Source organism: Staurois parvus, unplaced genomic scaffold (genome assembly GCF_062004578.1).
Source record: "Staurois parvus isolate SC_StPar_1 unplaced genomic scaffold, SC_StPar_1.0 ptg000052l, whole genome shotgun sequence".
Taxonomy (NCBI): Eukaryota; Metazoa; Chordata; class Amphibia; order Anura; family Ranidae; genus Staurois; species Staurois parvus.
Genome location: NW_028317848.1, coordinates 2,067,514 through 2,083,504, shown reverse-complemented (window position 1 = coordinate 2,083,504; position 15,991 = coordinate 2,067,514). Strand labels below are relative to the sequence as shown.

General features: G+C 39.2%; 1 protein-coding gene across 1 annotated transcript in view; it reads right to left on the bottom strand.

The window, feature by feature from the left end:
* Positions 1-15,991, bottom strand: part of STK3 (serine/threonine kinase 3) — a 288,476-nt gene that overhangs the window by 72,159 nt on the left and 200,326 nt on the right. Inside the window, exon 10 of the mRNA XM_089666443.1 lies at positions 9,365-9,540. Within this exon, the coding sequence (XP_089522569.1) occupies positions 9,365-9,540 (176 nt within the window). The remainder of the gene's footprint in view (positions 1-9,364; positions 9,541-15,991) is intronic.

The following is a 15,991-nucleotide window of genomic DNA, read 5'->3' as shown; positions in this document are numbered from 1 at the left end:
CATACTCATCTCCAGGACTTCTCCAGAGCCTTTCCCATCCTCTGGAGCTCTCTACCCCAATCTGTCCGACTATCTCCTACTCTGTCCACTTTTAGGCGTTCCCTGAAAACCTCTCTCTTCAGGGAAGCTGTTCTACCTTGAGCTAATAACCAAATCTTCTATTTCTCCCATCAGTTCATCTCCCAGTTATTACATTTTGTTTCACCAGCCCCTCCTTATGAGATTGTAAGCTCACAGGGGAAGGACCCTCCTAACCTTCCTGTATTGAACTGTATTGTCTCCCTTTATATTATAAAGCGCTGAGCAAACTGTTGGCGCTATATAAATCCTGTATAAAAATAATGTTTGGTCCCAAAGACTTTCATGTGACCACATTAAAATGCATATGCAGTATGTACATGCATATTTGGTGTGTTTTTGGCAGGGTTTGTGTTTAACAAACTAGTTTTCTCCTCCTATGAAAAATACCTGAAGTATGAAAACACATCATAAACACGCATTAAACACAAACACACTGAAACACACGATTATGCAGCAGATCTAGTGTGAACCTGGGCTAAAACTGAACTCCAGACTCCAGGTTTACTCCAGTGGCATTATATTATTAATGAGGATTCAATGCATTTTGAATACTGCTAGAGCAAGTACCTGAAATGAGCCTTCAAAATAACTCCCATAAATGTCTGCACTCCGGAAGATGCAATAAGTTATCGTAGCACAATGTATGGGCAGACAGCTCACACTGACAGTCTGCAGGAGTCCTGCATGGCAACAGAGATCTGCTGATTGATGATGCAATGCTTTCCAGGCTCCTAAAAAGAGTATGTATCTTTTACAATTGTCAAAAAAACACAAGGGACCCCTACAGTTCTGCTATCTCTAGGCATTTGGTGATAAGATCTCTGTGGGGTATAGAAAATCAGCGTTCAGATTGGCTAACCTTCCTGCTCAGCAGAGATCACATGACTAAAAGTCTAAGTTTTTGATCCCGTAACCTGCACCGAAAGACAAACAGCACAGACTTTCAATTACAACCAATCATTTCAGCCTTGGTGTTACTCTACTTATAAATTCAGTAAAGACTTAGGCTCTAAAATTAAAATTGCAAGATTCTATGGTAATCTCTGACAATAGGTTCAATTTTATTTCTACTTACCAATGAGGAAAAGTGTAAAATCCTTAAAAACATGGCTATGCTCAAGGACAATTGCTGCATATAAGGAACTTTTAAAGCATAATTAAAGGCTAAACCTTTTTTCATTTTGGATAGAGTAAGGGAACATTATAACCTCACTGTTTTTATGCCAACTGTGTCCCATTGGGGAGATTTCCCTTCACGTTCTGTCCCATAGTCAAAACAAAAGTTAGTGGCAATCCCCCTAAAGTAAGAGAATTCCTGGTCGTCACCAGGGTCATCAGAACTAGTGTCGCCACTGGAAGATTTCCCCTCTGATACTCTTCTGGGGACAACCCATAATCTGGGATTTTCTATTACTTTCAGATAACAGTAAACAGGACAAATAAAGGAGGGTAAAAATCCCTAAGAACCCTTTCACATGGATGCCTTCTGTTCTGATCAGAAGGGTATCTGTCTGCTGATACCCTGCTGGCAAGCGCAGAGTGGGTGGATGACAGGTCCATGTCTGCTCAGTTTATGCAGAGCAGACCCTACTCTGCTCTATGGGCAGCCGGGTGCAAATGGACTCTACTGTCAGGAATCTGGATAATTTAGGAATGTGATAAAAACTGCATAGGCAGATGTTACCCTTACTGTTAACTACAGTAAGCCGACTGGTGCATCGAAAGATAAACGTAGCTGCATGTTTTTTTAATATCTTGATTGTCTACAAAGTGGAACTGAGCTCAGACAGTAAAGATTTGGTATGTTATGTTGAACATCTAAAAGTGTTAATTGGCCTAAACAGAATCTTGAAGAATATACCTTTAGTCTTGAGCTCCCCCTGAAAAATAGCAGTGTACTTCCTGGTATGTGAGTGTGCCTAGGCATTCCTGTGCCTAAAGCCTCATAGCTGTACACATGCAGTGTGATTTCTACCTTGCCTGTGCCTGATAATATAGAGGTTTGAAGTCAGATTTGATGATACAATTACCATGATGACAGTTTCCCTTGCTGGAGGCTCTGACATGAGGAAGTAAAGCCCTACCTCCACCAATATGGCCACCTACATGCAGTGCAGAACAGGGTATGATAAATCAGTAACAAGAAGAGTTCAGCTGCCAGGAGACGACAGGAAATACAGGTGTTTAGTACTTGGGCTCCTGCATTGCCACTAACCAAAGGCTGCAAATCCTATTAAATGATCAACGGGGAGATAGGAGGCATGGAATCAATATCAGCTTTAACAGGAAAGCTTGAGATTTGCAAACAATATCAGCTGCCTGTATGGTCTGATGCTCAGTTTGAACTGCCAAAGTTAGTGGCAGGACTACTTGAAAAGCAGACACAACTATGGTTTTTCTAGAAGACAAAGCTGCTGAGCCATCATGGCTGGTTACCCCTGCCATATGAAGCTGCTGCTGCTACAGTAGCTTGTACCAGTTAATTTTAAAGCCTCTTGCCCAAAGGCAGTCATGCTCCAACAGGGAGTATAACAAACTCACAAGACATGCTGCAGGCATGCAACATAAGTAATTAGGCTGGGAATTAAAGACATACCACATGGGTGCTAGGTCTGCTAATAAATATTTATATTAACAATGGTCTGAACAAAGCTACAAAAAGCTCAGCAGGAGTGGAAAAAGTGAGGGTAAGCAATTAGAGTTGAATAAACTAAATGTGCAAGAAGAAGAGTTTTTGCTGTACCCAAGCCAAGACTTGGCAATTCTTTATTAATCACATACAGCAAGAACATCCCCACATGCTTCGTAACCAGTAGCCTCTATGTTCCACATTCCTTCGAAGGACTGTAGCCTTGAGTGGCAACCTTTGGTTAAGGTCACAACTCCCGTGTTTCCAAGTCAGCCATGTTTCGAATTTATTTCCTCTGCTCATTAGAACACTTAAATATTCTGTCTCGCTTAACAGATGGTTCTTTCAAGTTTTGTTACTATTCCAAAATCTTTAGAGGGCTTCCAATTTGTGTACTTAAAACAGGAAGCTTACTGAAAAAAAAAAAAAAGAAAAAAGAAATCCTAAAGATGTGCACATTCATGTCTAATGCCAAACAATCTGGAAACCATGGCCACTTGGAAATAGTTCCATCAAAGTGACAGAAATCATTACACTGGTGTTGCTGCAATAAACAGATTTCCATTCCACATGGTACTGAGCTTGTGCTGAGCAGGCTGATAGAACGTAGAGTGTAAACCTTTTTTTTTTCCTCTGCTGCAGCTATAACTAATTGATTCAATCATTCCTGGGATAGAGATCCCTTGGGTGTATTAGAATCTTTACAGATTGCAATATTGATGGCTCTAAATTATTGAACTGAATAAGCATATTAATTGTAAATGTACAATGTAAAGAAAAGATACACACATATAAACCCAGATACCTACAAATTTGCAATACAAATGTTACAGAAAATCATCAGCTTCAAGAAATTGTCCAGTTTAAACAAGAAGCAGAAACTCCCTTAAAGGAGACATAGTGACTTTTGCCCATTAAGGACAAAGTGAAAATTTCTGGATATAGCTGCCCCCACCCCGGCATGTATACTTTCCCAGTCACAGTCCCTGCAATGCTGGAATCCTTGCTAAAAAAGCAGGTTTTCAGGGTATGCAGGAGCACATGATTATGCCTACGTGCCAGTGCTTGCCCAAGCAGACAATCAGATGGCCTGAATATAGTAACGTGGGAGACTGCCATGATGCCACCTCCCTGTCTAAGATCTGACATCAATCAACAAGGGAGAAAAGGTAGGCAGGGATGCTGAAGCAGGGAGGGAGCTCTCAACCTCCCCACGAAGATGCAAAAATATAAAAAGAGGCATGTGAAAGGAAAGTAGGAATTCATATACTGAAAGTTGTCACAGCTCTTTAATATTTTTAAGTAAAACATTTAATATATACGTTCCTTCTTTTACTTCACATGCCTCTATATATATTTTCTCCACATTTACATGGAGGTTTAGAGTCGGTTCACATCAGAATTCACAGGAATGCAGCATGTGTCCCTGTGTGATTCCTGTGAAGTCCCTTCCGCTGCAATTTTGAAGCCCATTCATTTGAATGGACTGAAACTGCACTGCAACATGAAAAAAGTAGTGCATGCACTACTTTTAAAAACCAGAAAAAGATGCAGGAAAGGCGTGTTCTGTGCTCAAAATGCAATGCATTTGCAATCTGCATCTGGTCTTCTATTAAAATTGCACTGACATCCACAGAAGATCAAAAAGGCAAGTGGGGATGATTTACTAAAATTGGAGAGTGCAAAATCTGGTGCAGCTCTGCATAAAAACCAATCAGTTTCCAGATTTTTTTCATCAAAGCTTAAGATGAAGTTAGTAGGTGACTGGCTACCATGCACAGCTGCACCAGATTTTGAAATCTCCAATTTTAGCAAATCAACCCTGTGTTTTGAGGGCAGTGTGGAAAACATACATGGAACAAAGTTCTGGTGTGGCCCTTAATGTGGTTGCAAACCTCAGTCATGGAATCTGAACAAAGCACAGATATCTGGAGTGTTTCCTTGTCTCTCTGCAAAGCTCTAAAAAAAAGTGTTCCTTCGTTCCTATGTTATCAACATGAGTCACTTCTGACAAGTTTTCCAGACACATGAGATGCATTTGGGTTGGGGGCTTCAGCAAATATCTTATCTATTCATAAGTGTGTGTGTGTGTGTTGGGGGGGTCCTTTTCCTCGAGCTCTCACAGAACTCTAACTGCAGCTCCCTGTCCCCTCCTCTGTGATACTGACAAAAGCAGGAGGATTTTATCTAAAATCAAAACTTTTAAATCGATGTAGGAAAGAGAAGATTGCAGATAAAGTAGAACTTATGTAGGAGGATTTGTTTAATCTCTATGTATCACCTGAGGCTATTCAGTTCACTGGGAATATGTAAGGGTTTACAAACAATTTCAGAAAGATTTCAAATGTCAATACATAATAGGACCAGATATGAATTTTGTCAATAAGTGCCGGAATACCTTGACTTCTACATTTATCAGTCACTGACCTGGAACAACTATACATATCAAGACTTCTGCTGGCGGCTAGCTTGTTCCAGGTCACTAACGCAGAACATACAGTAATAAAGCCAGAAGCAGTCAGGCAACTAGCATTTTCAGAGAAAGTCACTAATGGCAGCCTACATAATGTGTAATTTAAAATAGTATTAGGCTAAGATTAAATAGTAAGGAATGAGAAATACACACAGCAATTTAAGAAAAATTGACAAAAAATAGCATGGCAACAGCATACATGTAAAAATTAAAAAGACAAAATCAACATTTAAAGAAAATACTACAATTAACGTAATAAAAATGCTTAGCTTTTAATTAAAAGTAGTTTTGAGGTAGATTTTTATCAGAAAACGTCAATGTAAGTTTGTAATTCTCTCAGTTATATACAACTCTCATAAATGTTTCACAGACAGTATGGCAGCAGTTTAAATATTCATATATTGTAAAAAGTTGACAATTTAAAATGCAAACTGTCTCTCATCAACAAAATGATCTGCACTTACAGATGTTCTTATTCGGGATGCTAGGAATCTACCCTCCGTCTACGATTTTATAAAAGTATCACTGAGTATCAGCTGGTTTACATATGCAAGAGTTAAAAGAAGAATGCCTGGGTGATAACATGCATGACTGAGCATTCATAAATGGATGGTGTTTTATTTAAAGTACATTCCAGTCAAACAAGCTACATGTTTTAAAAGACAGAGAATAAGTGCCAAAATGTTTTCTCTTTTTAGTTTTGGATAGGGTTTAGAACAGATACATTTCTGTCAAAATGTAACTTTGACTGTGTCCTCATTGAAGAAGTTTCCCATCACTTGCTGTCCCGAACAGCAATAAAAACTGACAGAGGCTCTCTTTCCCAATCTATCCAGAACAAAATGAAAGGCTGAAGTTGAGCTTTAGTTGCAGTAACTTATAGACTAATCAAAATCTACAGTATAAAAGATAGTACATGAGGGATTTATGAGATTCTCTGTGTATTGTGAAGTATTATAGCATAGTGTTGCTCCTGGCAGGATTCAGCATATCCATTAAGAAAGTTTTGAAAATGTATTTATGTTTAGGAACAAAATTGTAAATGAGGTTTGTATTTTGTGGTATTATATCCCTGAGGAAGACATTAAAGCTTGAAACACATTGGATGTCCAGTATATGGGTAGAACTAACAATCATGTTTTCCTGAGTTGTGTGGTCTACAACCAGCTATTGGGAATGCCACTTTCCATTTAACATATGATTTGTTACGCTTTTTATGCGCAATGTACTGTATTTTTCTTGTTGTAGTAAACAACACTCAAGTTATGAACAATTACTACTGTTTTTAAGATGAATAGATTTTATGTAGAAGAAATAAAGTATGTTTTACTAGTTAACGTCTTGGTGGTCTTTAAATTCCAATGAAATAGGAAAAGTAAGAAATTATTGTGATGGCGGCAACCTCACTCACAATAATAATAACTTATTTACATTTGTAAGACAAATCTACCATAATGTGCAAGTATGCGGAGCATACAAATACATGTACATTATAGTATTAAATATTGGGTTTGTTTAGTTTACTGCCACCTTAAACAATTACAAATATTAATAAAAAGCCCTTAAAGCTTCAGAGCGCGCGCGCGCACACACACACACACACACACACACACACACACACACACACACACACACACACACACACACACACACACACACACACACACACTATTGCCAAAAGTATTGGGACGCCTGCCTTTACAAGCACATGAACTTTAATGGCATCCCAGTCTTAGTATGTAGGGTTCAACATTGAGTTGGCCCACCCTTTGCAGCTATAACAGCTTCAACTCTTCTGCAAGGCTGTCCACAAGGTTTAGGAATGTGTCTATGAGAATGTTTGACCATTCTTCCAGACGCACATTTGTGAGATCTGGCACTGATGCCAGGCGGGAAGGCCTGGCTTGCAGTCTCCTCTCGAATTCATCCCAAAGGTGTTATATTGGGTTGAGGTAAGGACTCTGTGTAGGCCAGTCAAGTTCCTCCACCCCAAACTCACTTATCTACGTTTTTATGGACCTTGCTTTGTACACTGCTGCTCAATCATGTTGGAACAGGAAGGGGCCATCCCCAAACTGTTCCCACAAAGTTAGAAGCATGAAATTGTCCAAAATGTCTTGGTATGCTGACGCCTTAAGAGTTCCCTTCACTGGAACTAAGGGGCCAAGCCCAACCCAATAAACATCCCACAACATAATTCTTCGTCCACCAAACTTTACACAACGCAGTCAGGCATGTACCGTTCTTCTGGCAACCGCCAAACTCAGACACGTCCATCAGATTGCCAGACAGAGAAGTATGTTTTGTCATTCCAGAGAACAAGTCTCCACTGCTCTAGAGTCCATTGGCGGCATGCTTTACACCACTCCATCCGATGCTTTGAATTGCACTTGGTGATGTAAGGCTGGGATGCAGCTGCTCAGCCATGGAAACCCATTCCATGAAGCTCTCTACGCACTGTTGTTATGCTAATCTGAAGGCCACATGAAGTTTGGAGGTCATTAGTTATTGACTCTGCAGACAGTTGGTGACTTCTGCGCACTGTGAGCTTCAGCATGCGCTGACCCCACTCTGTCATTTTACAAGACTACCACTTCATGACTGAGTTGCTGCTGTTCCCAGTTGCTTCCACTTTGGTATATTACCACTAAAAGTTGACCGTGGAATATTTAGTAGCAAGGAACTTTCACAGATGGACCTATTGCACAGGTGGCAACCTATCATTACACCACGCTTGAATTCACTGAGCTCCAGAAAGCAACCCATTATTTCACAAATGTTTGTAGAAGCAGTCTGCATGCCTAGGTGCTTGATTTTATATACCTGTGGCCATGGAAGTGATTGGAACATTTGAATCCAATGATTTGGAGGGGTGTCCCAATACTTTTGGCAATATAGTGTATGTTATTTTTTTCACCAAGGATTCTAAATTAGGAAACTAGGCAGGTTGAGTGGTTTCAGGATGCTTATTTTCATTCGGAGGAAACTGGGTTTTCAGTTTCCCCGTTGGTTGGTGAAATCCAGTTTGGGAGCCCGTAGATATCCTAGAAATTTGGGAGGGAGGAAATCTCCAATCCTGGGTCCTGGTTTTGCAGACAACCAGCATACTGATGGTGCAGGTGTTCACACCTGTTATATTCTCAGATCTAACAGTAAATTGGGACTCCCCTTTCCTGAGGAGTATGTGTGGTTGCATGAAAGCAGGCAGAGGTGTGCATGTCTGCATTGTGCATGGGGTAACATCTCCTTACAGAATTATTCCTGGGACACATGACACGGCGTGGGCTTACTGGAGAAGAACAGAGCCAACCCCTCAGATGTTGGACTGTCACACAGAGAAGATTTTTTTATGGCTCGTTATTCAACGAGCCCTTGAGGTGGAGTCCTGAAAATACATCTGCCATATGCCCATGATTGGTCTCTAACATCGGACGTGATGCCCCTGGAACCTGCGAGTGAGGTCTGCTGATCTATGACGTGTGCCAGATGATTCTCATTACACCCATTTGGATCCAGGTGACCATGACAGGATTTATATACACAAATGTGCTTATTTATTGCGCTTCTGGTTAGTGCAATATTATACAAAAGCTTCCAGCCACCGAGTCACGGATTACACTTATATTTATTTATCATCTTTTGCATTTGGACTTGATTATGTTATGCATTGATCACTGAATATCACTTTAATCATTCACTTTATGTTTACCATATCAATACGTCATAATTAGAGGATACCACTATATTGTACCACTTATAGCGCTCCTTAGCGCCTACACTTTTATATATGTATATATTTATTTTTTCACTTTGAATATCTGTTCTCAGCGCTGCATTTCTGTATTATATATCTGCATTGTGCAGTCTGTAATAGCCAGAGGGCCGCTGCAGGAGGGAGCTGCACAGAAAAGAGAGCTGACAGAGGTACCACTTTTGTACATGAACACAGGGATGCTTTGTTAGATAGTCAGGAGGACTGAGGCACAAACCCTGAGCCAGGAGGCTGAACACTACTTTATTTTGTGTTGAGGTTGGAAAGCCCTGTGAGGAAAACGGTTTGTTCTGTTGGACATTTCTGTTTTAATAAAAGTGAGCTTTCAATAAAAACAAGGCTTTTCTATAATACATTTCTAAAACATTAATCTATCTCCTAGAAAAACAAAAACAATGCAAATACTTACAAAGTCAAAGTCACCATCTGGAGGAACCTTCCAGTTGTCGGGGAACACATTCTTGGATATATGGAACTGGTCATGCACATTCTGGTTGTGGTTCTCATGGGGCTTATTTTTGGAATCTTGTTTATCGAAGTAATCCATAAATGATGGTCTTGGCGCTTGAGGAGAAGTTGCATTTCCTTTTAAAAGAAAAAAAATATATATATATACATATATTAGTGCTGCTAGACAAACAAACATTCTTTACAATAAATACACAAAATTTAAAGATTAATTCTACTTTTATTGGACCAAAGGTTTAATTAAAGAGCAATTTCAGCACCAAGTTAAAGGATTCAGTGATGATCTGCTCAGTAGGCCTTAAAAAAAAGTTAGTGGTAGTCCTTTACAGAATATGCCAACGCTACTACACTGAGGGGCAATGGAAGTATACCTCCTGAAGTCTATGTGGTGTCATTTCCTCTCTTTCTCTACTATCTGCATTGCCAATCATTTTCACATTTTCAGAGCATGTTTTATCATTATTGAAGGCTGAGAGAAACGTCTTCGTATTGCCATTTTTAAAATTACATTCTCTAGGAGAAGCAACAAAAGCCTGGCTTGGGTGCAAGCCCACACGTGTGCTACCATAGGAAGCAGCTTCCTATGGTGGAACACAGAGAAGAGGATGCGCCAAGAGCTCTGGTGGAGGAACCCAGAAGATGAGGTTTGGGGCTGCTCTGTGCAGTAACCTGGTCCAGAAAATTGCACCTTTCACAATGAATAGCCAATTGTTGTCTGGTTGCTATGAGAGTGCTGCGTCCAGGGCCGAGCCATGCTGTATGTCTGTCCATGGATGCAGACAGCCCAGCGCAGGAGCACATTCACATTTGTGTCCCCCTAGCAGACAGCTTGCTATAAGGGAACACAGAGAACAAGAGGACTGGAAAGCACTGATGGGGGACCCCAGAAGAGAAGGTAGTATCCTTGCACAGAGCAGGTAGGCATAAACCTATTTTTTTTTATTTTAGGGGGAAAAAAAAGGAGCTTTTAGTATCACTTTCACTGCCTCTCCTATGAAGACGAGACCACAGAACAAGTCTGATCTGCAGTAACTGCTACAATGGTGTAAATTTGTTACAGTTCAGTTACATTGTACGGTTGCTACATCAATCAATCAATGAACAAGTCACCATAAATACCTCATGCTTGATAATTGGGACTTTGGCTTTGGCCGTCAAACCGTTCCAGAAGGAACATAGCAGGGGGAGGTAGATATAGGTACAGTGCTCGTCATAAATGAGTTCACCCCAACAAATTTGTCAGAAAAAAATGTTACTGTCTTTCAGAAGCAACATTTTCTATGGGACACTATACCACAAAATACTCCACTATAACACAAAATGGCCATTGATTGCAAACAAAATTTATTTGCACACACACAAAAGTATTTTTCCTAACAAATTCATTCAAGACCATTTTGCAAAAATGATTACACCCCAATGAAAGTCTGAAAAGAAAAGCTAAATTTTAGATGACAAAATCCTAATGAACAAGAATTCATCCACAGGTGAGTCTAATTATTCATTAAAAGGGTGTCCAGCAGATAGTGGATTATGAAATGGCATTACTTAACAAAGAAAACCCTTTCCCATTTCATGCTGTCAGCAATGGCACCATATGGAAGAGAAATGTCACAAGGCTTGAGAAAGAAAATAATTTCTTTACACAAGAAAGGTGAAGGATACAAGAAGATCAGCAAAGCTTTACTTATCAGAATACTGTAGCAAAAGTGATACAAAAATTTAACAAAGATGGAACTGCAAACATCTCACAGAGACGTCCAGGCTGTCCAAGGAAGTTAACACCTTGACAGGAACATCTTCAAATGAGAAGGGTTGAAGAAAATCACCAATCAAGTTCACTGCAGTTAGCTAAAGTAGAATTCAAACTGGGGCGATTGTTTCCTGCGACACAATCCGGTGTACATTGCAGAGGCATGGCATGCATGGGTGTCGTCCATGTAAGAAGCCTCTCCTAAAGCCCATGCACAAAAAAAGCCCACCTAGAATTTGCCAGAGCCCATGCTGAAAAAGAAGATTACTGGGACTCTGTACTCTGGAGTGATGAGACCAAGATAAATGTTTTTGGAACTTATGGCTTCAAAAACTGTATGGCATTGCAAAGGTGAGGAATATACGGTGCCTACAGTGAAACATGGTGGTAGCAGTGTCCTTCTGTGGGGCTGCATGAGGGCTGCTGGTGTCAGGGAGCTGCATTTTATTGATGGTATCATGAATTGACTGATGTACTGCTCTATATTGAAAGAGAAGATGTTTCCATCACTCCGTGCCCTTGCTTGTCATGCACTTTTCCAATATGACAATGATCCAAAATACACATCTAAGGCCACTGTTGCATTTCTGAAGAAGAACAGGGTGAAAGTGATTCAGTGGTCAAGTATGTCTCCTGATCTAAACCCAATCGAACACCTATGGGGAATTCTTAAGAGACAAGTTGAGCATCACTCTCCATCCAGCATCTAGACTCCAAAAGAGGTCCTTCTTGAAGAATGGAAAATGATAGGTGTTGCAATATGTCGCCAACTTGTTCATTCCATGCCTAGAAGACTTGGTGCTGTCCTTACAAATCATGAAGGTCATACAAAATCCTAGATGTAGTAGTTTTTGTTGTGGGGTGTATTAATTTTTGCATCAAATTTGAGTAAAATTGAAGATTCTGTAATCCAAGTTATATTATTAACCTTACTTTCATGTAATGAGCTAAACAAATGTTCTATAAAACTCAGTTTTGTCAAATTTTGGAAATTATTCTGGTGTTCACTGAGACATTGATTAAAATCTTACTTTTCAAAAAGGGGTGTACTCATTTATGATGAGCACTGTATATAAATGTTTTGAAGTCCTCTAGAAGATTAATGTAAGTGAATAATATTGGTATTTGGGGTAATCGTGTTTCTTCCCACACTCCTAAGACATGCTGGTAGGTTAATAGGCTCCTGTCTTAACTAGCCATAAAATGTGTGCGTGGTCATGTGGTATAGGGTCCTTACATTGTACACTTCTTGAGGGCATGGCTTGATGTGAATGTACAATATATATAATGTACTATGTAAACTATTGGTGCTATATAAATACCTGTAATAAACAAAAGCACCTTAATAAAATTATACTAGCTATACTGTAACTGCTTATTCAGATTACTGTTTTAGTATGAATAATGCAGCTTTTGTCTTGCTATCCATAAAAGCCCATGTTGGCTGGCTCTGTGTGAATTGCCTGCAGGCTCCTAGACCCTACTAGCAGGCTCTGGAAATTTACATTTATCTGTCAGCTGGCAGAAATATGTAATAATATAAAGCATAAATGATATAAATGATCATAAACTATGCCTGTATAACACACAAAGGAAGCATGATTTATAAAAGCTAAAGCAAAGAATTTGGAAGATGTCATTTGCAACTTTTCCACCTGTTTCCATTACTCCAGGAGATGCTACAAAATGAATGATTGCTATGAGAAAGTCCCAGTTTATAGAAATAGCTTCCAAAGTAATTAACTTCCAGTTACAATTATTGCCCTATATCACCAATAAAGCATCTTGCTACATGCAAATATTACTTCAATTTGCTCAAGCTTGGCTAAAAGTAACAGATGCCCCTGGAAAACCTTTTCAGCAGAATTTCAGCGCCTCTCATTCTCTGCAGTCCCCAGAGAAAAAACAAGGCATGTTAAGGCAAGGAAGAGCATTTTGAAAAAAGAAAAAAAAAAGGAATTGTTGAGTGGAAAAGCTTTCTGATATACAACTAGGAAAACAGAGACTAGTAACTGTTCGTGATTAGAGTTATAATTAGCTTGTCCTCGGAATGCACAACATATGCCAGATTTTCCTCAGACAAGATTCTTACTACATAAAGATATAACTGTTATTTCACCAACTGCATCAAAACAATCTGCTTTTAGAATCTTTATATTCTCATCACAGGGTTGTTATAGGCTTAGTGTACTCTGAATGATTGAGACAGTCATAGGTGGATCCTAATGAAAGGCGACCCTTTTTTAGTGCTCAGTTATGTCGCAGCCCATTTTGGGGCCTCCAAGTGCTTACACCGCTCCTGTTTTCTCCCTAAAATATCGAAAGACTAAAGTTACCACATAAAACACACAAAAAACTTGTTTCTAGATGAAAATGTTTGACCTACAGGTATGTAAAGGGTTCATTACTGTAACAGGTGTGAAAAAGTTGAATAGTCTTGTCAAAGAAACTGTCTAACACATTCAACTCTTTAAAAGGGTTGCATACATTTCTACAAACAAATAACATAAATGGCAATTTGCTGTTAACTTGCTGTAAGTGAAAACTCCTCAAACAGTTATTGCCAAAACAAATGCCCCGACTGAAAGATTTCCTCTCTATTCCTTTTCCAGTGGCAACAGCCAATTTTGGATTGCCCCTCACTTTAACCAGTTGCCGGCCGGCCTATAGTCAGATGGCAGCCGGGAGAACAGCTCATCCCTCCGGGTGGACACCATATGGCATCCTTCCAGGAACGTGCTGCGGCGCAATCTGTCACCGGCCGCGTACCGCGGACATGGCTTTTGACAGATCTGTGTACCGGCCCCGTTGCCAGTACCATGTGACCTGCTGTGACCAATCGAGGATTGTGATTGTGGGGTGGAGTTGTTCTTCAGGGGTTGGGCTTGGCCCCTTAGTTTCAGTGAAGGGAAGCCATTCATTGTATACAAGTGTGTCTAGCTGTGAATGGTCACAGCGATCACATGCACAAGCTGGGCCAAACACAGCCCAGCTGTGTCATGTGATTAGCCATGGCCAAATCACAGGTAAGCACAAAAAAAAAAGAAAAACCCTGAATGAATCGATTTCATTCAGGTAAATGCTTGCTTATAGCAAGGTAATTCTTTGCTACAAGCAAATTGTGTTAAAAAAAAAAAACAATACTGATCACTTCCCTAAAGTCGTACAATGTTACTATGGTAACATTATACTAGTTTGGTCATAGTGAAATATGAAAAAAAAATCTTGAAAAAGAGAAAATGTAATAAAAAATTAAAAATAATAAAACTTTTTTTTTTTAAATTATCAAATTTTTTTTCGTACTGTCACCAGTCAGTGTCCCTGATCACCGCCATGCCAGTTATATGATGACGCTGTACTGCACTGGTGACAGTATGTAAAAAAAAATAATGACAATTTTTTTTTAATTTCTTCATTTCCGAAAAATTATGGCAAAAAAATTACAACTTCAAAAAACTCGCCATGGCCTGTTATGAAATACGTTGGCTGTCTACTTTGAAAAGAGGGGTCATTTGGGGGATATCTATACTGTTCTGACATTCTTGGACCTCAAGAAATTAGATTGGCTGTCAGTACTTCAGGATTGATCAACTTTCAGATATATGCCATAGTTTGTGAACTCTATAACTTTCCTATAGACTAAATAATAAATACTAATTTGGGTTATTGGGTAGCAGAATACATATTGGCCTAAATTTATGAAGAACAATTATTTATTTGCAAACTTTTAAGACAGAAACTAAAGAAAACATGTTTTGGTTTTTTTTCAAAATTTTCGGCCTTTTTTTGTTAATTTAGCAAAAAATAAAAACCCCAGTGGTGATTAAATACCACCAAAAGAAAGCTCTAGTTGTGTGAAGAAAATGATAAAATTTTAGTTTGGGTACAATGTTGTATGACCACGCAATTGTCATTCAAAGTATGAGAGTGCTGAAACCTGAAAATTGGCCTGGGCAGGAAGGGGGTAAAAGTGCCCGGTATGGAAGTGGTTAAGTCTTGTGATAACACCCACCAGCACATGCAGAAAGAGTAAAGTAGAGAAACAGACAGAAATAAACATCTAGAATAACAATGTAAGGCACTCAAAATAACCTAAAGAGTGCAAATTCAATATAAATATACAATATACCAAAATAGTAATATTACAAAATCACCCAAAAATAAACAAGTGGAAAAAATAAAATTGTCAATAAAATCAAGAAAATATAAAGTAAAAAAGTGTCTAAAAAAAGTTAAGAAATGTCCAAAAAGCATGATCTAAAGAGAAAATATTTCCTCCAGAAGTGCAAAGAAAATTAATTTTTTCCCTCACTCAGCAATGTGGTGCCCATAATACACAAAACTTCAACCTTCACCAAAAGTGGTATCTGGATGCAAGCTTACCAGATCTCTATGACCCCCTGGTTAATAGTTGTCATAGAGCATGGACCTCAATGGTGTCTCCAACATATCTTCTCAAACCATCCAGGGAAGCCATTCAAACAGACATATCAGATCTCCAAGCAGTAAAGACACATGCAAAGATAAATAGACATACGCCTCTCATAGTGTTCAAATCTTCTACATTTGTTCAACATGAAATTGCACTCACATGCAATATAAAATAAAGTGCATTAAAAATAGTTCACCAGGCCGTTATCAGTGTCTATTTCCGGAATGCGATAACGTCAGTAGGAGACATGTTTCATCAAAAGACGTCTTCCGGGGCAGTAAAACATTTGGCATAGGTCCCAACCTTCCCCTTCCAAAACTAAAAAGCTAAGCTTTAAATACACTTTAAAGAGATTCTAAAGTCTTGCCTTTTATTTTTTGAAA